We start from the raw sequence: 25,811 nt of genomic DNA on the forward strand, positions 1-25,811 counted from the left end.
TACTCTGGGAGGTTCTGGAGATTTAAAAAAAAAGTAAAACAAAATACAAGATGGAGTGAAATGGGGAAAACACTTTAAGAAGTGATTTTAATTTGGAGGCTATTGCAACAGTCTTGGTGATAGGTGACAAGGGCCTAAACTAGAGAGGTGGTAGGGTGGGTGGTTCCAAGAGGTGATGGTTCATATCTCCAATTATGTCTTATCAAATTTCAGGCTTGTCTCACTTACACCTCCTTTCCTACACATGCATTGTGGAATAAAGTTGGATAAAATCATATAACTATTCTGATTGTGTTCTCTACAAATTTCTATTCCACAACCTCCACTGAGTCCTCATTACTTTTTTAAAATTCATCTACACCTCTCTTATCAACTCACTATTCCACTCTTCTCAGTAATTTTTCTAAACTTTTCCCATCTCTCTTCAGAAAACCTCCTACGGCTTTGCCAATCCTTCCCTCTCAGCTGAACGCCTTACCTCAAATTTTACAGGAAAAAAATGAGACTATTCCTTCTTCTTTCTTCTTCCTCATCTCATACCATTCAGATGTCTTCTGCTACAATTTCCCCTGCTTCACTCCAGTCTCACACAAAAACATGGCCCTACTCTTTATCAAGGCAAATACTTCTACTTACACAAGTGATCCCATTTCGTCTTTTTTCCTCCAACAGATTGCCCCCTCCTTTATCTTCAGGCTCTCTGCATGTGCTAGCTCCTTCCTTAATGTCAATAAATATGCCCATGTCTCTGTCCTTAAACAACTTTCATTTTCCTTTCATCTTATATATCTTCTTCCTTTTATGGATAAACTCTTTGAGAAGGCCATCTTTAAAAAAAAAAAATGCCTCCTCTCTATTCTTAACTCACAGCAGTTTAGCTTCTGACCTTATCCTTTCACCAGAACTGCTCTTTCCAAAGTTATATTGATCTCCTATTTTGCCAAATCCAATGGCCTTTTCTCAATCCTCATTCTTCTTGACCTCTTTGCAGCCTTTGACACTGTTCATCATGTTTTTATTCTCGACACACTTCTCTAGGTTTTTAGGATTGTATTCTTTCCTGGTTCTACTCTTAGCTGACCACTTCTTACTTCTACAACTCTTTCTCAATCTCCTGTGCTAGATCCTCATCCAGATCTTTCCCACCAACAAAAGATGTTCCACAAGGTTGTGTTCTGGGCCCTCTTCTCTCCTTCCTTTAAACTACTTCATTTGATGATCTCATCAGGTGCAATATATATGAAAATTATTAGCATAGAGATGATGACATCATTAAGATCTCAACAAATTTGTATAGACTAAGCTTCTAAGGAACCTCAAATACTGGGAGCAGAAGGAGAGTCTGGAAGTGACAATAAATAACAAAAAGAATTCCAACTCCTCTCTCAAGACCAGATGGCCAGAACATGAGAGAAATTGCAATCAGTCTTGGAAAGAATATATATGTTTTATATTCTAATAAAACAAAAAGTCCAATAGTTAACATCATATAATGTTTTAAGGTTCACAAAGCACTTTACCCTACCTTGATGTCATTCATGTCTGACTCTTCATGATCCTATGGACCATATTACACCAGATCTTTCTATTTTCTATTATATCCCAAAATCTGTTCAACCTCATGTTCATTATTCTATAATATTATATTCCCGTTTCATCTTCTGTCATCCCCTTTTCCTTTTGCCTTTAATCTTTCCAAGAATCAGGGTCTTTTCCAATAAGTCCTGCCTTTTCATTATGTGACCAAAGTATTTAAACTTCAGCTTTAGTATGTGCCCTTTCAGTGAATAGTCTGAATTAATTTCTTTACATATTGCCTAATTTAATCTTCTTGCTATCCAAAAAATTCTCAAGTCTTGTCTAGAACTACAAAACTTAAGTTCTGAGGTGCTCAGCTTTCCTTACAACCTAACTCTCATAGCCATACATTACTACTGGAAAAAAACATAACTTTAACTATATGGACCTTTGTCAGCAAAGTGATGTCTTTGCTTTTTAGCATGCTGTCCACATTTGCCATAGCTTTCTTTGTAAGAAACAATGTCTTTTAATTTTGTAGCTGTAGTTATTGTCTACAGTGATTTTTGAGCCCAAGAATATAAGATCTGATACTGCTTCCATTTGTTCTCCCTCTTTTTGCTAGGAAGTGGGATGACAAAATGCCACAAACTTGGTGGTTTTTTAATGTTAAGCTTTAAAGCTAGCTTTTATACTCTCCTCTTTGTTCAAGAGGATGACATCTCATCAAGTGGCTTCTTAATTCTTTGCTTTCTGCCATCAAAATGGCACTGTCTTCATACTTCAGTCTGTTGATATTTCTCCTGGAAATCTTAATTCTGGTTTTTGATTCATCCAGCCTAGCATTCCACATGATATATTCTGCATATATGTTAAATAAATAAGGTGACAAGATAGAGCTTTGTCATATTCCTTTACCAATCTAAACCAGCTGTTCTATGTTCAACTCTAACTATTGCTTCTTGAACTGCATATAGTTTCCCCGGGAAACAAGATGGTCTAGTACTCCCATTTCTTTGATCTCAACTTTACTCATAAAAAAACTGAAACTGAAAGAGGTTAAATGGCTTTCTCCATGACTAATGACTAATAAGTGTCTGAGTCAGAATTCAAATTCTGGTCTTTCTGATTCCAAGATGATCACTTTGCCACCCCCAGCTGAGCAACTTAAAGTACTGCTCATGGTAGAAAAATGGGACAGAACAGTTGAGTCAGTAATGTCTGGAAATTACTTCCTACCTTGTTAAGAGCAGCCCTTCTTCATGGATGACTTGTGTTGGGAGATCTATGATACAAATGAACTGCTTCCAACTTACTCAATGGATTCCCAAGATACTATAGGAAAGTATTTGATAGCATTGTGGCTGAAGATTTAGAAGAGAAGGCTAAAGTGTATGAAAGGAAAGAGGTAGGGATGTAGAGAGAAAAAAGGGACAGGGAAATGAGAATAAGGAGGGATGAAAGGGAAGAAAAAATTACAGGAGAAAGAGAAAAGAGGAATAAATAACTGGTACTATTCAAGAATAAAAAAAGAGAACACAATGTAATATAACACTAGATTGGGAGACTAGGGACCTGGGATAAGGTCATTGCTCTGCCAGTGACTTGATGGTGACCCCTGTTAATAAACTGCATGATCTGCACTTTCACTACCTTGGGCATAAAGGGCTGAGTCAACCCTACAGTTTTAAACCTATTATTCTAGAGACATTGAGTATCTTAAATCTAATACACAAACCACTAAGTCTTCCATTCTAGCAATGTTTGAGTGGCTAACCACTGTGGTGTTTTAGATATATTTCAAAATAATGCTTCATAGGCTTGTTGTTATGAACAGATTGAATTTTAACCAAATTGAGAAAATAATCTCTTTTTTTGCCAATTGACAGTGATTTGTTTGAGAATCGTATAAGGTCAGATCTGAAAGACATTTTAGAATACAGAAGATTATAACCAGAAGGGACTTGAAAATAAATCCAATTCTATATCCTTATTTTACAGATGAGACCATCGAGATCCAGAGATGTAACATGACTTACCTCCATTCACACAGCAAATTAGTTACTGAACTACTAACAGACTCTAGATCTTCAGATTCCTGGTCTAGTACTTCTTGTTCCTATACTACACTGCTTCCTAGTTGCTCTCTCGTACTCCTGCCCACACACCATTTTGTTCCATTTTGTTCCAATTTGGCATTAGGGAATGAATACTCATTCTCTGCTCCTTTTAGAATAACAGGTCCTAACTCTAATGTCTCCCTGCTGTGGATTGGCTATCTTCTAAATGAATAGTCACTATACATTTCTGTAGCATTCATAAGAAAACATAGGTTCTTCTAAGGGACTGTTTCTCAAAGAACTTCAAGGATGAGACCCAGAAAGCAGCATGATAGCACATAAGGCAAATGGCAATGTAGTAAAAATCTATGTAACTATAAAGGTCACTAATTGAAATAATAGTGATGATAATGGTAATATTTCAAGGATCTACAATTTCCTTGTTAAATTTTCTTCTCCAACATACATTAAAATCCCTCTTTAGCTTAGTCTTCATAAGTTGCTGAAACCATAAAAATTGATCCCTCTAAAGCCAATGTAGTGAGAATTCTCTGATCTTGGCTGACGTTTAACCAATAGACAAATATAGTCCCTCATCATGTGAGAGCTGATGCCTTTCTTGCTTAACAAAAGCTGCCATAGCTTGTGTTCTATTTGGTAGAGCTTTCTGTGACCTAGGGTTACTTTCAAGTTGAAGTTAGGCACAAAAAGTCAACTTAATGAAGGAACAACAATGATAATTAGTAAGTATTAGGATATAAAGTCTGGGGCTGGAATAAGTATTTTAGTTTTCTTGCCAAAAAACATTAAGAGTTGTTGAGTGAAACGAGCAGGACTAGGAGATCATTATATACTTCAACAACAATACTATATGATGATCAATTCTGATGGACGTGGCCATCTCCAGCAATGAGATGAACCAAATCAGTTCCAATGGAGCAGTAATGAACTGAACCAGCTACACCCAGCGAAAGAACTCTGGAAGATGACTAAGAATCATTACATAGAATTCCCAATCCCTATATTTTTGTCCGCCTGCATTTTTTATTTCTTTCACAGGCTAATTTCAAAGTCCGATTCTTTTTGTACAGCAAAATAACTGTTTGGACATGTATACTTATTTTGTATTTAATTTATACTTTAACATATTTAACATGTATTGGTCATCCAGCCATTGTGGGGAGGGGATGAGGGGAAGGAGGGGAAAAATTGGAACAAAAGGTTTGGCAATTTTCAGTGTGGTAAAATTACCCATACATATAACTTGTAAATAAAAAGCTATTACTAATTAAAAAAAACATTAAGAGTCACAGAAATAAGCATGTCACTTATAAAAAAGGAAACAAATTTGGCATTTTGCAGATAGAAATTAAGAACATTAGATGACTGCTTTTAAGCATCTGGGCTGATATGGTTGATTGACAATTGGAAAAAATCTGGGGGAAATGGGTACTTAAACACAGGAGGGATAGAGTCTGGAGCTATTGCTCAAATAGTCCTGCATTTTCAGACCTGATGTGTTCCTTCATAGACTCATAGAATTTTAAGATTGAAAGGGAAGTTAATTCCTTCATCATAAAGGAACAGTAGTGTCAAACTCAAGAAGAAGTAAAAGTCCTTAAACATAAATAAGGAGCCCTGAAGACCATGTATTGCCTAAGAAAACCACATTTATATATTTCTTTTTTATTAATACATTAACACATTAAAATTGGATTTTAATCTGGTTCAAGCCACACTCAGAAATGCTGTAGTCCACAAGCAGCCCACAAGCCATATGTCTGACACCTCTGACAAAAGGAATAAATATTTAATATCTTTTCTGTGCATAAATAAGGATCCAAATCATCCTAAATCAATTCGCTTTAGAAATAAAAGGAAAAATATTATACTTGGGAGGAAGGAGAGGAGATGAAACAAAATTTGTTGATGCTTTTAGACTGTGTCCTGACTGAGCAGAAATAATTTTTTGGTGATTGCCCAACTTTAATTTGACTCTGAACACCCTAAATGTACCCTATTCTGGATAGGTACAATGATTACCTCTGAAAGTAAATTATGTTTCAATCAATAAGCATTTAGTAAATACCATTATGCGCTTGCCATTGTGTTAGTCAATGGAAATACAAATAAAAAGTGAAATATTCTTTACTCTTAAGTTTAAAATTGATAGAAGAGATATGGAGGATACCATATACTTATATATATAAAACAGAAATACAAGATAATTTTGTAGAGGGGAGATATTAGCAGCTAGGAATATCATGAAAGTATTCATACAGAAATGATGCTTGAGTTGCGTCTTCAAAGAAACTGGACATTCTAAGAGGAAGAAGTGAAGAAGGAGTCCATTTGAGGCACGAAGTATACAGTCTGAGCAAAAACCTGGAAATGGGAAATGGAATGCCATTTTGGCTGGACCATATATGTGAAGGGGAAGAATATGTAAGAATTTTATAAGCACATGTTATATGCCACATTCTACTAGGTGCTGAGGATATAAGAACAATGTAAGTAAAATGGGCCCTGGGCTGACGGTACTTACGTTATACATATTGGCAGAAGCAACATGTATGCATAGAAGTATATACTAAAAAGATACAAGATATAAACAAAGTCATTTTTGTGGATAATTACATTAAGATGCTTTATATAAGAAATGGCTTCTGAGCTGAGCTTTAATGGAAGCCAGGGCTTCTAAGAGGATAAGGTGACTAAAGAATGTTATCTAGGAATGTGTTACAAAAACATGAAGATAGGAGATGGAATCTCATAAAGAATCATATTCCTGTCCATCCTTTATAATGCTGCAAAAGCAATTTTCCTTAAGCCCAAATCTGATTATGCCATTCCCCTATTTAATCAACTCTAATAGCCCCCTATTGCCTCTAAGATAAACTACAAATTCCTCTGAATATATTTTAAAACCTTACAACCTGGCCCCAATCTACCTTCTAGCTTTATTACACATGACTTCCCATCCCACTCTGTGATTTAGTCTAATAGCCATTTTCTTTGTCCTTTATAGACTCACAAGAACTCTCTTCCCTTTGTGCCAGCTGTCCTTCACTAGGGGAATGTACATCCTCCTCATCTCTACCACACAGAATCCTTCTTTTCTCTCAAGACCTAAGTCTGAGAGTTCAATCACCATCTTTTCTATGAAGCCTTTTTAATACCTCTATTAACACTCTCCCAAATTACTTTGTATTTAATTGTATTTATTATCTTTATATTTATTTTGTATATACTTACAACACATACTCTGGAGTTATGCTCCCAAACTCCAGTTGTATTGGAATACTGTCTCCAAAGCTTTATTCTTGCATCTTCACTCAGTGTTCTAAGTGAAGGTCTGAGAGACTAGCAGTAAATTACATACTATAATTCATGAGCCCCCACACAGTATGTTTTCTTTCTTATCAGTTTATATCAATTAGTCAGAGTTAATTAGCCTTTAGTAAGGAGTTTTTACTAAAGTGCTATAGTAAGAATAATTAGTACAATGCATTTCCCTTGAAGTCTTTGTTAAACTTTCCCACAAGTACATACAGTGTCCAGGATAAAATGAGTTGAAGGTTAAAGAGCATATGTAGCAAAGCTCCTAACCAGAAGTTCTTTTGTTGAAATTCGCTAGTGTTCCTCTTAAATATATAGGATGGCTGTTCTGCTGTGTTCATTATGAAACTCTAATCTGTCTTTACTTATCAAATTCAATCTATCTTCAGTTCCAAATGTAGACATTGCCACCAGCCATTGGTGCCCCAGAGATGCTGTTGAAAAAAGTCTAAATTATCTGATCCTCCAAAGTACACAATTTTCTCCTCTGGCTAAAGGATGAGGCACTGGGGAAACTGAACCTGAGGCTCTCGTCTTCTACCCAAGCAATTTCTTCTCAGGGACTTGGCACTCTCTTCGGTTTATTCTATAAGGTATTAGAATTGTCTGATTGGAACTAGTTCCCGGCTCTAAGCAAGCCTCATAGGGTATGACAAAATCATTTAATCAATCAGCACACACTTTCTATATAACATTACAACCATTCATCCCATGACTTCTAAAAACATTTAGGTTGATCAAGGACTTTTCAGATTTTGCCTAAAGTCTGTGATTGATTGATTCAACAGAGGAGTCTGGTCTTATACTTAGTGAACAATTAAGTTGTATTTGAACTTTTTCAGGGAGCATAAGAATTGCTTTTTTAGGCTTATTCCCACTATTACACTCTTTGTCCAGTTTTAATTTTTGCTATCCTCAACTGATCTACTTGGCAAAGTTTGTAAACTCAAATCATGGATAGCTCTTTAGTGGCTTGGAAAAGTTTTATATTATCCTTTTTATCTCATTTAATCCTCAGAATGATCCTGCAAGTTAAATGCTATTATTTTCTTTATTTTATAGTTGAGGAAATTGAGGCAAACAGAAATTAAGTAACTTGCACAGAGTCACAATGCTAGGAAGTGTCTGAAACTGGATTTGAACTCAGCTCTTCCTGACTCCAGGCCTAATACTATATCTACCGTGTTTAACACAATGCCTAGCACATAATAAGCACTATATAACTACATTCCTTTTCTTTTCTTTTCCTTTCCATTTTAGTGCTTTCTCCAATGCCTTCTATTAATAATTCTCACTTTTTTTTTTTTTTTTTTGCTGAAGCAATTGGGGTTAAGTGACTTGCCCAGGGTCACACAGCCTTACTGGACTCAGCTCCTGACTTCAGGGCTGGTGTTCTATCCATTACACCAACTAGCTGCTCCTATTAGTGATCTCAAAAGAAAAAGTTTGTGTGGCTCATTTCATAATCAAATCTAGTATTAAACACTCTCTTTAAATACATGGTGACATAGTTTAACGTATCAAACCACTTAACAAAGTTTAAAAAGCCATCTCCTATTTTGGTATCTGCAAATGTGCAGTAATGAATCTTCTTTAATATCATTTTCATTGAGAGAATCATTTTTTGTTTCTGATGCTTAACCATTTGACAGTGCCAAAGATATTAATGTTGAGAACTTTACAGATTTTTTATAATTTCTGGGTGCTAAGGAAGAAGAGGATGAATGAAATACCTTCCTGTCAGCAGGGAGAGGAGCTGGAAAGTGTTGGCTCACTAAACTGGCTTGCCAACATGTAGCAGTATGTGGGAATGGCTGGATCCCTCTCCAAAAAGTGATCTCCTTGACTTAAGGCTTTAAGAGATGGGCTGAAATATAAACTTGATAAGAGTAGATCTTATATGTCATTCTCTGAGTTTATATTCACCTGGCATAGTGCCTGGCACATAGTAGGTGCTTAATGGATGCTTGTTGGCTGATTGAATGTCAGTTTGACCAGAGTAAAAAGTATGAGTTAGAAAAAAAGGTGGAGGGGGGAGGGGGAGAGGAGGATGGTGGTGTTAGAATCACTAAATTGAAAAAGGAGGAGACATTATTTGTTGACTTTGCCAGGCAAATATTCCTAAATTTTTAAACTGTTAGACCTGGAAGAAACTTCAGAACACAGAATCTTAGAATTAGAAGAAAATTTAGAACACAGGACGTTAGAGTTGGAAAGAACCTTAGAATGTTAAAGTTGGAGGGGTCTTTAGAACGCAGACTAAAACACTGAATTTCATCTCACCCACCTCACTCAAGACTCCTCGCTACAATGGTTTTAATGAGTGGCCACCTACCCTCTGCTTGAATGCTAGGAGGGAACAGGGTGCTCCCTGTCTCATAAGGCAGCCCATTCCATGGAAGACGCTTTCATTGTTAGAAAATGTTCATTACACCGAACAGAAATCTGCCTCTCAGTTTAATAGTCTTTGTCTTGGATCTCCCGGTTCTCCGAAGCTCTTCTCTCGGTTTGTAGCTCTAATCTTAGGAGCGCGATCCAGTCCAAGAGCCAGCAATCAGACCTGTCTACCAGACTAGGACAGACCTGCTAGTGGGGAGCTTTAGGGATCGGGAGGTCGGAAGGGGGGCGGTGCTGCAAGACCCGAGGCTAGCAGGTGCTCAGCCCAGCACATTAATGACAGAGGGAGGCGGTAGCCCCAGCCTCCGGGTCCCACGTGAGGCAACTTTGGGCCAATGGGGCAGCAGCTGCGCGGGGAGGGCCAGGCTAGGCGGCTGGGGGCGGGGTGGGGATGGGGGGGGGGGGGCGGTAAACGCAGGGGGCTGAGTATCTCATTCAAACCCAGCGGGCTGAGGAGGCGGGAGGCGGGAGCCTACGAACCTCACCCCTTCGGGTGCCTGGCCCAGCTAAAGGCCTCCGCACCCCTACAAAGCCCTATCTCCCCAATCCCCCGGGACTGGCAAACTGAGACTGGGATCGGGCAGGCCGGTGCTCGATCCAGTAGCTGGGGATGCTCTGGGCAGCTGGTAGGGCAGAGGAGACTGGCGACGTGTGAGGGCGCGGGAGACGACGGAAATCGGGCTAGTGGACAAGAGGGCCACAGCTCCGCTGCCGGGAGCGTTACCACATCCATCCCACGGGAGCAGGGACTGGGCACCTCCGCACCCCGGGACTTGAAACGGCCATGCCGTGAAAAACAGATACAACCTGGTAGAGGAGGGTTGCGATTCACGGCTCCCGCTACACAGCGAAGAAGCCTTTCAGCACGGCATCCAATTCCAGGCCAAGGTAAGGCGATGGGGCGTGCCTTGAATGGCAAAGCTAGACAGATCTTAGAACTCAATGTCAGAGGCGGCAAAAAACGTCCACCGTGTAGAGAGACCTTAGAACAGAAACGTTAGAGCTAGAAGGGACCTTTCAAGTCATCTTTTCGGAACCTTTATTTTACGGATAAGAAAACTGAGGCATAGAGAGAATATTTGCTCCCAAAGTCCACAAGGAGCACTCTCCTGATTTCCTGAATCTGTTCCCTTACCACGACTATTTCCACACACATCTGTTTTCTGTCCCCTCTGTTTCTCAACTACCACTATGGGTTTCATTTTCCGTTTTTTTCTCCCTATTTCGTAGGTTGAGTGGGAGAGTGAAACCTTAAGATCTTTTTCAAAGCCACTTCCAGTTCTGAAACTGTGTTCTAATGTTCATTGAAACTCTTAACATTGTAGAATTATCTCTCCTTCTCGATCTTTCTATTTCCTACTACTCCATAGCAACATGTCCTCGTTGCACTAGACCCAGACTGGTACTCTTCCTCTTTTCCAGTCCACCTGTCACCAGCCAGCTCTTCCCAGCTTGCCTTTCCTGTCCTCTGTTCTGGGATATGGTGTCAATTAAGGCCAGTTGGCATGGTCACTGCCATACTGCAGATAATCCTAAATGAATGTCACGTCTTTGGGCATTCTCGGTAAAAGGAGGATTTGGGATTTGGGTATGTGTATATTTTTTAATCGTTTGTAGAAAGTTCCAGGACACAAAATCCAACATGGATAAATGAAATCAATAGATTATTTTAAGTGATTGTTCCAACCTTCTCCCAGCAAAATTGACGAGATTTTGCTTCTTTTATCTTCTAGAGAATTATTATGGTACACCTGGGTTTTGGAATCAGGAAGATTTTGGTCAAATCGGTCGTTGGAATTTACTAGTTCTGTGAACTAGTGTAGATAGGTCACAACTTTTCTGAATATCAGAAAACCCTTTAAAATATGTCCACTAAGTTATAAAAAATCTCTTGGTGGAAAGAATTTCATACCAATAAAATTATAGATCCTTAAATATTACTTCTCCCTAGTGGATGCGCTTTTGATTAACAAATGAGAAAAAGAATGAATAAGTGCAATTATTAGAAGTCAGTGGGACTCTAGAAGTTCAGCACCCTTCTTTTACAGATAAAGAAATTGAAGCAGAAAGCTGGTTTGTTATAGTACTTAGGATTAGAAGGCATGTGAAAAGTCATGTAGTCCAACTCTAATCAATACTACACCTCAGACTACTATGAACTAGAATAGCCGTATAGAGAAACATATAAGATAATAGGGAAAAAAGCATTAGTTTGGGAATTAGAGGACACAGACTCTGTGATTATGGACAAGTCACTAAACTTCTCTGAAATTCAAGTTCTTCATCTATAAAATGGGGATAATAGTAACTTTATTACTTATCTCAGAGTCATAATGAAAGTGCTTTATAAATCTCACTGCACTAGGAGTTTGAAAATATGTAATTTTGTCTGGGTACTGCCATTAATTTCCTGTGTACTTTTTTGAACCACAGTTGCCTCTTCTATCAAATGAGGGAATTGTGGACTAGATGAGCTCAAAGGTTCTGTTTATATGTTCTAAGGTTCCTTCCAGTTCTAATGGATGTCAATCAGAAAAAGCTAGGGGGAATAATTAGATTTCAAAAAAGAACAAGAGACTGACTGAATGGATAAATAGCTTTTGTGGGGAGAGGTGAGCTGCATTTGCTAGCAAATAGGAAGTGACCTTGGAACCATAAGAATTTCTCTTCAATTCTGTTCCTTTTCTTTCAGGGTTCTCCTAGGAACTGTTCAGAGGGGGGGCTGTCTCTGAATACTCGAGGGCTTTCTCTCTCTTCTAAGCTTTGCCACCAACCTGACCTTTTTCTTGTTTGAACAGACCAAAGAGTTAACTGCTTAGAGTTGAGTGTTTGACTCAAATATCAGATATTTGCCAGATATCTGACTCATTTTAAGTAGGTCAGACATAGCAGATGGAGTTTTCCCAAATAATTGAGCAGCCACAAGTAAGCATTAGAGCTAAGAAGAAAACTCCAAAAAGTCATACTTGTTCCCTTTGGCTTAAATTAAAGTGGAGTGCCTCCCAATTGGCTTTGGTTAAGAAAAAAGGTTATTAAAACCTTTATCAGTTTATTATCGATTTAATATATACAATTTGGGAAGGGATCTACCTTGAGTAAGTTAAGCTTGGCTTCAGAAATTGCCCTACTGCTATTAACTCTTTGTGATCTTAGGCAAAGGAGCTATAATAGATTATGAATCCCTTCCAGCTTTCTAGATTCTATGATTTTTTTTTTACCTCGCTGGTCCTCAGTTTTATCATATGTAAAGTAAGTAGTTGAATTAAAGGTCCTCATACCTTATCTGGCTCTAATATTCTGAGATCTTATATTCATTTCAGCTCTAACAAATTACATATCTAACAAGAATGTTAACTTTTTTTGTACATTAAGACCCCGGGCCTACCTGGAAAGGGAACTTGTTATAGTAGATAAGGGGTGATTTGGTTACAGGGAGGCTAGAGGTTGTTTCAAAACCTGAAGCTTTGGAAGCAGAATTCAGTGGTAATCTTGGGAAAATAACTGATTTCTTCTGCTTGGCCTTCAAGGCTTTCCACAGTCTTTCTTTCCAAATATGATGTTCTTACCCAGTCTCTTGCTACACTCCTGTTTAAAGTCACCTTCTACAAAACAGGTCCACTTACCATTCTTCTTTTGCTTTTAGGACCAGAAAATGTGAAAACAAGAAAGGACCTTGGTCCCACTCTTTCTCTTGACAGAAAAAGAACCTAAGGTTCAGAGAAAAAAAAAGGGGATCTATTCAAAGTCTTACCACATTAGTGGCAATAGTTTTCCCTTCTCAGTGCATTTACCTTTCTTCTTTTTTTAATTAAAAAAATTACTTCAAATTTTATTAATATATTTTGGTTTTATTTTATAGTCATTTCTAGATGTGCCCTCATTCTCATCCATAAGAACTTATCTTTACCTTGCACCAAAGAAATGCAATTAGGTAAAAATAATCAACACATTGTCCATGTTAACAAGGTCTTCTACCTTCATAGTTTTCCCTACTTCCATACTAAGAGGAAGCAGCTTTGTTTCATTCTTTTTTTTTTTCTCTAGGATCATTGTTGCTTTTTCAGTTACTCATAATCAAACTATGACTTTCTTTTCTGATCTTTTCACTTGCACTATTGTCATTGTGTTATATGTTGTTCTTTTGTTTTCATGTATTTCATGGTATCAGTTCAGACAAATCTTCCCATGTTTCTCTGAATTCTTCACATTCATCTCTTACTCTACAATAATATTCTGTTACTTATACAGACTACAGTTTGTTCAGCCATTTCGCTTATGTCCATCTACTTCCTTTCTAGTTCTTTATTGCTACAGAAAAGCTACTATGAATATTTTGTTATATATTAAATCTTTTGGATTTTAATTTTCTTGGAAGTACTTCCAAGAAGTGCTTTTTTTTTCAGATCCCTTCTACATACACACACACACACACACACACACACACACACACACACACCCCGACACCCCACATTGTAGAAGATAACCCAGGTCAAACCCAACTGTTTCCAGGAATTAATTAACAAACATTTATAAATGACATTATTTTCCAGGTACTGTGCTAGGCACTGGAGATACAAAGCAAAAATGAAATAGTCCTTATCCTCAAAGATTTTACATTCTACTGGGGGAAACAAGATATATATGTATAACTATGTACAAAATACAGTAAATATAACATAATTTAGGAAGGTTGAAGGGGGTGGGATTAGGAAAAGGCCCTATATAGAATGTGATATTTGAACTGAGTTTTAAAGAGACTTAATGATTCTAAAAGGCTGAAGCAAGGAATTCAGGATGTGGGGGGACAGCCTATGCAAGACCCAAAGATGAGGTATACAATATTGTATATATAGAAACACAAGGAAACCAATTTGACCAGAAGACTGCTTGCCACAGTCTAGAATGAGCTGTCCTTTCTCAATTTCCATAGCCCTTTGGGTTAGTCCCTTTATAGAGTCTTTACTTCCCACTGCTTCATAACATTTCTAAATATGCTTACCTAATTAGTTAGTTCTTAAGATTGATTTTTTTCTGCATATATTGCTGTTGTCTTTTCAACTAGATTGTGAGCTACTTGAAAACAAGAATATTGTCTTAGTTCTTTTAACTAATTTTTTTATTTTAATTTTTTTTAACTTAACTAAAATATATGCTATAGCCTCTAGTCCCCACATAATCTTGGTCCCCTTCCTATTGCAGGAACTTTTAAAAAACATCCCTGAAAGTATAAATCTCTCTAATTGAATATTTTCAGGAATGGGGAGGCAGATTGAACCAATTAAAATAGGACTGACTTGATAAATTAAGAGAAACGTGGGCTCCAAACTTTCCTCTAATACTTATAGGCAAGACATTTGACATCCCTGGTCCTCAGTTTCTTCATCTGTAAAATAGGAAATTTGGACCATGATTTTATAATGATTTTTACTTCTTTTGGAGCATTGACCACAGTGTATGCTCCTAAATAGCTGCTTAATTGAAGAATATAACCCTCACAGCCTGAAAAGTCTTCAAAAATCATCTCCAACCTATATTTAAACTTAAATCCTCTCAAAAATTACTGAGAGGTAGTCAGCAACTGAACTCCACATGAACAACATTGAGCAATCCCTCCCAAGAGAATACATTACACTATATGACATGTCTGATCATTAGGGAGTTCTTATTTTGAGACAAAATCTTCTTCCCTATATTTTCCACCCATTTGCGTTTGTTTGTCTCTTTGGGTCCAAGCAGAACAGACCTAATCACTCTTTTATAGAACAATCTTTCTTATACTGTAAGAGAGCAATTATGTCACCACCCACACTCCCAAATCTTCTATTCTCTAAGTTAAATATCTCTAACTCCTCCAAATGATCCTTGTTAATCACAAGTCACAGTCTTCATTATAACCCTAGTGTCCTCCCAGATGCTAGAATTTCCTCTCTGACATCTCTGACAAGCGTGCCAGCTTCCATCTGGAAACTCTCAGGAACAGGAAACATCTCATAGATTTGGAATCTGCAGGTAGGGGTTCAAATCTCAACTCAGCCATTCTTGCTACATGTGTAACCTTGATCAAGTAACTCCATTCCCTAACCCTCAGTCTTATCATCTAAAATAAAAGGGGAGGCAGTGTTGAGCATCTCCAAGGTTACCTCCAACTCTTAAAATTCTCAGTTCTACTTCATCAATAGCACATTCTGCTATTGGACAGCTCTTAACATGAGGAAATTCTTAGACTGTGGTAAATAAAAATCCATTCAATTGTCCTGTCCTCTGAATAAACCAAATAGTTCTTCCTATCATGGCCTTTCAAATAAAATGCAAGTTCTCTTGCTTGATATTTGTCTTTCACAATCTGGCTTCAACCTTCCTTTCCAGACTTATTGTACACTGCTCCCTTCTACTTTACTTTATATTCCCCTCAAACTAACCCATTTTTTGCTCCTCATATATCACATTCTTTCTCCATATCTGTATGTTTGTGGAGACTCTCCTCTATGCCTAGAATACACTACCCCTTTCCCTTTACTTCTTAAAATCTCTATCTTGTCTCAAAACTAATGCTTCCTCTCACATGATATCTGTTCTACCATTCTGATTGTCCAGATGGATGCTAACATTCCCTTGACCCTCAAAATTACTTCGTATCTATCTTCTATCCACATATCTATATATATGATATCTTCCCTCACATAGAATATAGCTTAAGCTCCTTGAGGGCAGACACCGTTTCCTTTTTATCTTTGTATTCCCAGCACCTAACATGGTACCTAGCACCATTTATAACGTAATTTAGTTAATGTTTGTTGAATGAATGAATGAATTTGAGGTTAGAGATGATTTTATCTATAAAATAAAGATGTTGGAAACATTATTAAGTAGGATCTGTGTGCTGTCCAAGACATCTGTGGATAGATTTTAGAGGGTCTGTGACCTTAGATGGGGAAAATATTACAAATTCTCATTAACCTCTAACTGAAATTTTACATTTTCTTCAATTATTTAAAAATATTATTCTAAGAAGGAGTCCATGGTACAATCTATTTTAACTCCTGTACTTCCATTCCATTCTTCATATTAGCATGGGACATTAGGAATATCTGAAGAAATGATTCCTGATCTGGATGAGAAATCAGACTAAACAGTCTCTAAGGTCCCTTCCAACTTTTAGATTCTATGATTGTAAAGATACCACCCCATCCTGATCTTCATTTTTTGGAATTATTTTATATTTTCATTGTTTTTCTTATAATGTGGTATCCAGAATTGAACACAGAAGCTTTTTAAACAGGACAGCATAAAGTAGAATTATTACTTCCCTTGCTCTGAACTTAATACCTCTTTTTGTTCATTTGAAGATTGCATTAACCTTTTGCCAGCAGTTGATTCATTGAAAACCCAACACAAAATTAATTTGTCAGTTGTAATTGACTTGGGTACCTGAAGAAAACTTGGGGATCTTTTCAATGAAAAGCCATTCAAATGGGTTTCTTTCATCCCAATCACTTGCTGAGAATGTCAATACTGTTTTTCTGCTTTTAGTGGAGAAATTGAAGGTCACTTAAAACTATTGAAGCTATGACTTCCTCTTTTCTGTCTATTCTTTCCCTCTTACTTTTTTTTAATGATCAGTTTCCTTCTTTTCTCTTTATTTTAGTATATTGGGAGTTTGGATGTACCCAGACCCAACAGCCGCATGGAGATTGTAGCCACAATGAGGAGAATCCGGGTGAGTGTTAAGACGAGGGAATCCCAGAAAGAGCTTTCCCTGGGATTGATCCAAATACATTATGGAATTTCTTTCTGTCAATAAGACAACTAACATTTATTAAGCACTGACTTTGATCCCTAGAAAGGCAAAAAAAATCATAATTATGGTTTTTCAGGGACCCATAATTATAACTTGATATTTTATTATAATATTATGATAGGGTTATCATGTAATGGTTACATATGATTAATATCTGCTGACTCCTTGTGTATGAAACCTCTTCATATTTGGAACTGTAGAGGTCACCCTGAGTTCTGTAAAGCTATAATAAAAGCATTCATTTGTCAAATAGTTTAGTCTTAAACTGAGAAGCCTTCAGTTATAGGCCTGTTAAAGAAGAGTGTGTTTGCCATCCAACTAGGACCAGCCTTGCTAAGTGCAGAGAGGCTCATCACCTCATTAATTTTTTTCAGCCATATCATCTCATGCAGACTATCTGCTATGATATAGATGGTCTTTGTTCTACATCTGGGAAGAAAATATCCACATTGGATCCTTTAAGATGTGTTTTGTGAGTTGCTATGGCCAAAAGAATTCATCTCCTGGTGGTCAGTTTTTGGATGATGGTCCCATTTAGTCAGTCAATAATTTATTAATTACTTTTATTATGTACTAGGAACTTCATAAAGCATTAAGGTTACAAAGAAAAGCAAAAACAACTCCCAGAGAGCCAAGTCCTTGCTTTTAGAGAGATTGAATGTTAGTGGAGGAGCCAACAAGTAAATAACTAATTACACAAAAGTTTGGAGGAAACAGAAGGTGATCCCAGAGGAAAGACATTGGTGTTAGGAACTAGTAAAATAGGTCTCTTGCAAAAGATGGAATTTGAGTTGGGTCTTAAAGGAAGCCTGAGAAGCAGAGAGCCAAGGTTGTGGAGAGAGAACACTCTAGGGACAGGGAACATCCAATGAAAAGTCAGAGTTAAGTAAAGGAGTGTTGTGTTCAAGGAGCCTCAGCTAGGCAGTGTAGCTGAATCATAGAATGTGTAGAGGTGAGGGGTAAGGCACATGAAGAACTGGAAAAGTACAAAAGGGACCAGGTTATAAAAGGCTTTAAGCTGGTTTTAGAGATGTCAGATGGGCAACTAGGTTGCACTGTGGATAGGGTCAGGAAGGCTCATCATCACTTCAAATTCAGCCTCAAACATTTACTAGCTATGTGACCCTAGGCAACTGATTTCACCCTGTTTACCCAGTTTCCTCATCTGTAGGAGAAGGAAATGGCAACTTCTCTGTTCTCAAACTATATTCTCAGGATAAAGTGTGATTGAATTAGACTCAACTTTTCAGATAGATTTGAAATCTTCTAGGAGATAATCTGGGGTTTCCTCTTGTTTGTTTGAAAGAGAATGATTTCATCTAAGTTAGGTTTCCTTATGCCAGGCAGTACATGGAGTTTCCTTTATTCATCTCTAGCCAATAGCAATTGTGAGCTCTCCCTTTCTTGCTTCCCCCCCCCCAAATCTCACTATCCCAGGAGCAGAACTAGTTCAGTCTCCAAAACTTTTTTCCTATAATTTTCCTATGAAATTTTCCTATAAAAGATAGAGATCAGAGGACCCAGACCTTTCAGGAAGTTGTCATGGATTTTAGGAAGTCAATGGTTCTAGATGACCCTAATGATGTGTCATACAGACAGAATTTAGTTTTAAGTGCCTTTCATCTTAAATGAGGAACATTGGCCATTTAATAAGGTAGTGATGACTATCTTTCTCATTGAATAATGAGTATAATAGCCTTATTTCTGTTATGTTTTCCTCACAATAACACTGTGAAGTTGGTAGAATAAGTGTTATCATGCTCATTTTAAGGAATCAAAAAGCAGAGGAACAGTGTTAGTATAGCAGAAAAAGCACTGGATTTAATAGCCAGAAAACTCTCTCTGAGAGAACTTTGATGCATCTCTGAAATAAGGAAATTGGAATAAATGATCTATGTTAGATTTCTTCACAATCAAGATTCCAGAGTTCTTTAACTCTGAGAAGCAATTTGCCCCTGGTCAATCACATAGATAGATCTGGGATTTAACCTTCCTCCTTCTGACTCCCAAGCCTTTGCTTTTTCCAGGACTTGAATTTATCACTTAGTTGTATTTTCAAACATTTTGCTCATCTATTTTCAGGCAAGAATTTTTCAGCTCTGAGATCATGAGTGTTTTCTCTGGTCACTTTACTATGCTGATTTATTTATTCTTCTAAATAAAACAACAGTCAATAGCAGGCTCTTTCCTCCCTATCCTTCTCCTTAGTAGGCAGGAGACTCAAAGGAAGGAGAATGAGTTCCAGGCTTCTTTAACAACATGGCCTAAGCAAGGGAGTAAAGCTATGGTTCAAAATGTGGGTGAAAAGAAAAGGGACAGCTGGGGCTTTACCCTCTTCTTCCAGAATATAGGAACTTCTCTGTCTGAGGAATGATGATTCTTTACCCCTGCTGTCATATTAAAGAAAAGGATCAAGGAATGGGAAGGGGGAAAGGCAGTCTATCTCACACTTTCATATCCATCAATCAATAAGCATTTTTCTGTACTAGGAACAGCTATACGAAACAGTGAATAGAACACTGAGCCTAACGTCAGAAAGAACTGAGTTCAAATATAACCTCAGATGTTTATTAGCCTGGGCAAGTCTTTTAATCTCTTATTGCTCAATTTGCTCATCTGTAAAATGGGAATAATAATAGCATCTACCTCTCAGAACAAAAGAGAAAATAATTGTGCTGGCACATAATAAACACCATATAAATACCAGCTATTATTATTATTAATAAGAATACAAATAATTGTACCTGCTATGTATTTGCCAGGTTTGTGAGGATAAAATGAGATATTTATAAAGTCCTTTGCAGACATCAAAATGCTTCTTAAATGCCAGCTTTTATTACTATGATTATGCATGCACATACTCACATATACATGCTCCACCATAAATACACTTTCACACTCACTTTCACTGGTTCATGAACACACATATATCCCTACTTTCAATTACACACCACTCAAAAACAGGTAGGCACACTCACTTTTATTCAAACACAAATGAAAACACATGCAGATACTCAGATTTTCACACTTTTACACTCCCACAAGGACTGACACCAATTATACACATATGCATTTGCATTGATTTATAGATAGAATCAATGAGATCCTTGGAATGAATGGATAAAAAGGCATTTATAAAGTGCTTACTATGTGCCAGGCACTGTAGCAAGCACTGGGGAAGCAAATACTTAAAAAAAAAAAGAAAACATTTCTGCCCTTATTTTATAATAAGAAAGATCCCTATGCACCCCACCTCACTCTACTAAGATGCCTAATGATCTGAGACAAGTGGGCTGATCATCCCAGCATCTATTCACATAATACCTAATAGCTACTCTCCCTGAGCCCAAGGTGACCCCCTGGCAGGGAGCATTAAGTCCAGGCGTATCAGGCTTCTGCCATTGAGCCATAGTGAGGAGAGAGGGGGCCTGTGGGATGGCAAGGGCTCTGGAAGAACAGACAAGATTGCCTGTCTGACAGTTTTCCCCCAACCCTCCTCCTACTCAGATAGGAAAAGAGACTCTGGCAAAATTTCAAATTTTATGCATTTGGCCTAGTTAGCATCTTGAATATGTTCCATGTTTCAGCTGTAGTACTTTTTTTTGCTTTTTTTTCTTATGTGTAACAAGAAACAGGCAGCTGAGTTTTCATTTCTGTAAAACAGAGGATTAGCTAGATAATTTCCACGTTCTAGTTCTGATATATTTTGTTCTATGTAATAATATTCTACATTCTAAGCTCATTCCTAACAATCTATGCTCTAACCTCAATCCTAGCTCATTCCTATCTCTAATATTTATGTTCTAAACTTATTCCTAACTCTAACAGTCTATGTTAAGCTCATTCCTAACTCTTAACAATTTATGTTCCAGGCTCATTCCTACTCTAGCAATGTTCTAAGATCATTTTTAACCCTAACAGTCTGTTATAAGCTCATTCTTTACTCTGTCTTTTCCAAGCTCATTCTTAGCTCTTACATTCTATGTTCCTAGCTCTAATAGTCTGTGTTCTAAGATTCTTCCTTGATATAATAAACTGTGACTTTGTCTAGAATCTAGAGTGTCCATCCCTGACAAAGATAACCTACGGACACATTGTTGATCAGGAATTCTGTTGAATACCCAGTGTGTCTAGCATGACCCAGCCATGCCAATTGCTTCCAAGTGATAAAGATCTCTCTTCCTCCCAGTGTGAATTCAAAGCAAAAAACATTAAGAAAAAGAAAGTTAGCATCGTGGTGTCTGTTGATGGTGTGAAGGTGATTCTCAGGAAGATGCAGAAGGTAAGTACCCCTTATCTTCCCTTTTTTCCAAGGAGAAGACCCTTTCCTGGGGCAGAACCTTCCAGAGAGAGAGTGTTCATGACCATACTATTTCCTTCCCATCCTCAAGTGCTAAGGTGGCCTTAATAACAGCCTCCCCCATGTATCAGGCCCCAAGGCAAGAAAAGCTTTGACATCTTGAGGTGAGACTGAATAGGAAAGAAAGGAGGGAGCAGGACCAACAGCAGTGAAGTAGTGATAAAAAATGACACTGAACTTAGAGTAAGAGGATATAGGTTTAAATCTTAGCTCTTCATATAGAACCTTTGTTTATGATTTTAGGCAAGTCAAACCTTTACAGCTTCAGGTAGATTAGAAAAAATTTCCTTTCCTGCTCCAAATCTTAAATGTTTGCCCCTTAGCAGGGATATTCAAGGTCTGACTTCTCTTCTGTCTCTCCATTGTATCTGGCCTTCTTCCTTTCTCAAGCCTCCATTTCCATCCATCTTTATCACCTCCTGCCTGAATTGCCACATTGGTCTCCAGTCTCCCTCTTTTGAGGCTTTTCTGCCAGACTCATCTATTTACAGCATAGTTCTGATCACATTCTTCCCCTGTTCAAACACTATGGTAGTTTAGTAAAAGGAGGGCTATATTTGTAATAATAAGGCCTTGGTTCAAATTCTGATTTTACTATTTATTATGTGTATAACATGAGCAGTCACTTTTTCTCTCTCATGGTCTCAGTTTTCTCATCTGTAAAATGAAGGGGTTGAATTAGACAATCCCTGAAGTCCATTATTCTTGAACTCCTCCATCCTTTCTGAATCTTTTTCATCCCACAAGACTCAGGTCATGCTACCATGGCTTTCAGGAAATTTCCATGGCTTCTTTCCTCCAAATCCCCATCACAGAAGCTCTCTGTCCCACTATGTAACTCTTGAGTCATTCCTTAAACCATCATAGAATTTAAAGCTGGAAGGGACCTTAGAGATCATCTCAACCAATGTTTCACCCAGTCCAGGGTTTGAATCTCTGACTCTAAACCCAGTGATCTTTCCACCATATCATGCTGCCTCATGTGCTCATCATTCCATACTGTTTCCAGCAATAAATTGTAAACTGCCTGAAGACAGGGATCTGTTTTTTTTCCTTTCTCTCCCTGATGATCCCATCTAAACAGCACTGTGCTAAACCCTTATTTTTGTTTGTTTGTTTGTTTGTTTGGTTTGGTTTTGGTTTTGGGGGGTTTTGTGTTGTTTTTTTTCTGCTTCTCTACAGAGGAAGGAGTGGGCCTGGGAAGAAAGCAGGACACTGGTGATGCACGACCCTGTCTACAGGTAGGGATTGTCACTCTCCCTGTCTCCCTTATCTCAGTAAGATTGACTGGTGATGGGTGGTCATTCCATCCAAGTCCTCAGGATCTGAGCAGGACCATCACCATCCCCTCCTCAGATGTTGTTGTTATTAAGAAAGAACGAGGCATCCCTGAACTCTGTACTTCACGCTGCTGATTTTTCCCACTAGTCAAGGCAGGCAATAACTAATAACCTCAAGTGCCAATTTGGAAGGGAAAGGAATAGAGAAGGAGGAGAGGATGGATCTAGAAGTAAAAGAGAAGCAGAATATGTCTACTCCTCCTACCAGCTCAGTATGTCAAGAGGCTTGAAGGAAGGAACATCTGGTACTAGAAATGGTAGGAAGGGATACAGTCTCTTCTGGAAAGAGCCAAGTTTCCATCAGTACAAGAAGATAAAAAATGTGAGGGAAAAAAGGTCTAGGATAAAGGGGAATTTGTTAACAATAGTACAGAAGAGGCCACAATAAAACAGGGCTTGAGGAGGGGTGGAACAGAGTTAAGTGGGAGGGTAGCAGAAAGGGATTTTTCAGCTACTCTGAGACACTGATAAATGAGGGAATTTTGCTAGCCAGTCATTTGGGTCTCCTCAACTCCATTCTGAGATTATGGAGTGTAGTACAGTTTGTTCTTTAAACAACAGGGATAGATGCAACAGGGAGCTGGACCTATAAAAACCGGTGGTCAGTTCATCAACTTAGTGTATGCTCAACTCCCAATTGAGCCAAATGTCTAGAATCCTAATCTTGGACCCCATCCTAGGATGCTTACTGGAGTGACTGAATGAGGAGCTATCATTTCTCAAATGGATTCAATGGCACAAGGCAAAATAGTGCCTTCATATGGACAGTAATCTTGGGGTAAGGAAGCCACCAAAACTAGTCTCAGACAGGGGACCCAACTCCTGAGCTAGGCAAAGTTGAAGGGAAACAAAGATCTTGGAAGAAGAGCCTTGATGTAGCCCCCATTCCATCTTGGGCAGCCAGTAGTAAGTGCTTAGACACTGTTGTTTTCTCGGTTAGATACTGTGACATGGGCCATTTCCTCCTAGAATCTTCTATGTGTCCCATGACTCTCAAGACTTGAAGATATTCAGCTACATTGCCAGGGATGGGACCAATAACTCCTTCCGGTGCAACGTATTTAAATCCAAGAAGAAGGTAAACGATCACAACATCCATTGCCCACATATGGTCTTTGTCCCACCCCCGAACTTCACCTCCCTAACCTGAATGAGGGTCATACTACAAGGAGCACCCTTACGAAGAAACAAAAGTCCAGGACGGGTGGTGGGGTGTGTGCCCTACACATCCGAAGTAGGGTTTCTTTTCAGAGCCCATGGGCTCCCGGCTAACTGTTGTGGGATCGGGGTCTGGGCTGCATGCGTCTCAACGTGTCCTTTTGTCTCTTCACATATGGGTAGAGCCAGGCCATTCGGGCAGTAAGGACAGTTGGTCAAGCCTTTGAGGTTTGCCACAAGCTGAACCTACAACACCCTCTGCCAAGCGCTGAGGCAGCCAACCGCCAGCTCCCAGAAAAGAGGTCTCAAGCAGGTATTCCATCTTCTCCTTTCTTTCAGCCTCTTTCACTTAATTACACTTTACTTCAGTCAACATGTCCCCAGGCTAGCCATCTAGCCCAGACAGGGGAGGGTCCCAAGTAAAATGCTATGATGCAAAAAGTGTTGGGCTCTAAGACCGAGTTGGACCCCTGGTTCTGACCCTTACCAGTTGCTTTATCCTGAGCAAGACATTGGCTTCTGTGTGCCTCAGTTTCTTCCTCAGTAAAATGGGAATAATACTTGTACTCATTACCTCACAAGACTGTTGTGAGGAAACCCTTTCATAAACCTTAGAGTGACACAGAAATGAAATATTATTATTATTATTTTATTATTCTGGGAAATCATTCCCTAGAGTGAGCCTGTGAATAGAGGTAGGGTATCAGAAAGGATTTGTGTATGTTTAACTCATGCTTGAAGGGATTGATGGGTAAATTATAGTCACACCAGTTCTTCTGTCTTATCCCACTCATCAGCCACCCAGATGTGGGTGCGTAAGCTTAGGGGATGAAACAGGAGAGGACCTAGAAGAGACAGAGTCATTGCCTAGCCTCTGGATGGCGTCAGGATTATAGTAACTCCTGGGCAGAATGGGACCAGTTCTTTCTCATGCAGAAGACACTCTCTTCTCTTCTGCTTTTCCTACAGCTTATCACCTAGAGGGAAGGAAACTGAGAGAGGAGAATGGAGCCGATGGTGACTCTGATAGAGCTATTCTGAGAGAGCAGGCCAGCCAAGCCAAGCTGGAAAAGGAAGGACCCAGAGAGGTAAAAGATCTAACATCAGAAAAGAAAGCTTCTTGTGTGGGCAGAAACTAGCAGAAGCAGGCAGAGAATATAGGGGAAAGGAGAATTACTGATGTGATTGGAAAACTAAGCCCTCAGTGAGCCCCTATATCTAACAGGAAGCCCTGCTGGAAGGGAAGGGATCCATAACTCCATGTCACACAAGGATCCGTTGAAGGAATTAGGGATATTTAGGCCACAGAAGACTTAGGATGAATATTATAGCTACCTTTAGATATTTATTTATTTATTTTTGATATTTTTATTTTTCCCAGTTAAAGTTACATTTAAAACCATTTTTTATATTTGATTTTAAAATTTTGAGTTTTAGATTCTCTTTCTTATCCCCACCCTCAGCCCCATTAAGAAAGCACATGTGAAATTATATAAAACATTTCCATATAAAAGTCTTGTGAAAAAAAACAGAGATCTCTCCACCTTAAAAAAAATTCAAGAAAAATAAAGTGAGAGAATGTGTGTGTGTGTGTGTGTGTGTGTGTGTGTGTGTGTGTGTGTGTGTGTGCTTTTCATACACAATCAGTTCTTTCTCTTGGTATGAATAAGATTTTTCATCATAAATCTTGAGTAGTCAAGGATCATTGTATTGCTGAGAATAACAAACTCATTCACAGCTGATCTTCCCAGAACATTGCTATTACTTTGTACATAGTACATTTCAGTTTATTTGCATTCATAGAGGATTTTCAGATTTTTCTGAGAGCATCCTGCTCATCA

General features: G+C 38.3%; 1 protein-coding gene across 1 annotated transcript in view; it reads left to right on the forward strand.

Annotated features, from left to right (window-relative positions):
- Positions 1 to 9,785: 9,785 nt before the first annotated feature.
- Positions 9,786 to 25,811, forward strand: part of LOC127550543 (carboxyl-terminal PDZ ligand of neuronal nitric oxide synthase protein-like) — a 35,640-nt gene continuing 19,614 nt past the window's right edge. The window contains exons 1-6 of the mRNA XM_051979572.1: positions 9,786 to 10,202; positions 16,960 to 17,031; positions 21,302 to 22,713; positions 23,782 to 23,890; positions 24,154 to 24,283; positions 24,940 to 25,058. Coding sequence (XP_051835532.1) covers positions 22,694 to 22,713; positions 23,782 to 23,890; positions 24,154 to 24,283; positions 24,940 to 25,058 — 378 coding nt within the window. The 5' untranslated portion in view covers positions 9,786 to 10,202; positions 16,960 to 17,031; positions 21,302 to 22,693. The remainder of the gene's footprint in view (positions 10,203 to 16,959; positions 17,032 to 21,301; positions 22,714 to 23,781; positions 23,891 to 24,153; positions 24,284 to 24,939; positions 25,059 to 25,811) is intronic.

This window comes from Antechinus flavipes, chromosome 2 (assembly GCF_016432865.1).
Source record: "Antechinus flavipes isolate AdamAnt ecotype Samford, QLD, Australia chromosome 2, AdamAnt_v2, whole genome shotgun sequence".
Lineage (NCBI taxonomy): Eukaryota > Metazoa > Chordata > Mammalia > Dasyuromorphia > Dasyuridae > Antechinus > Antechinus flavipes.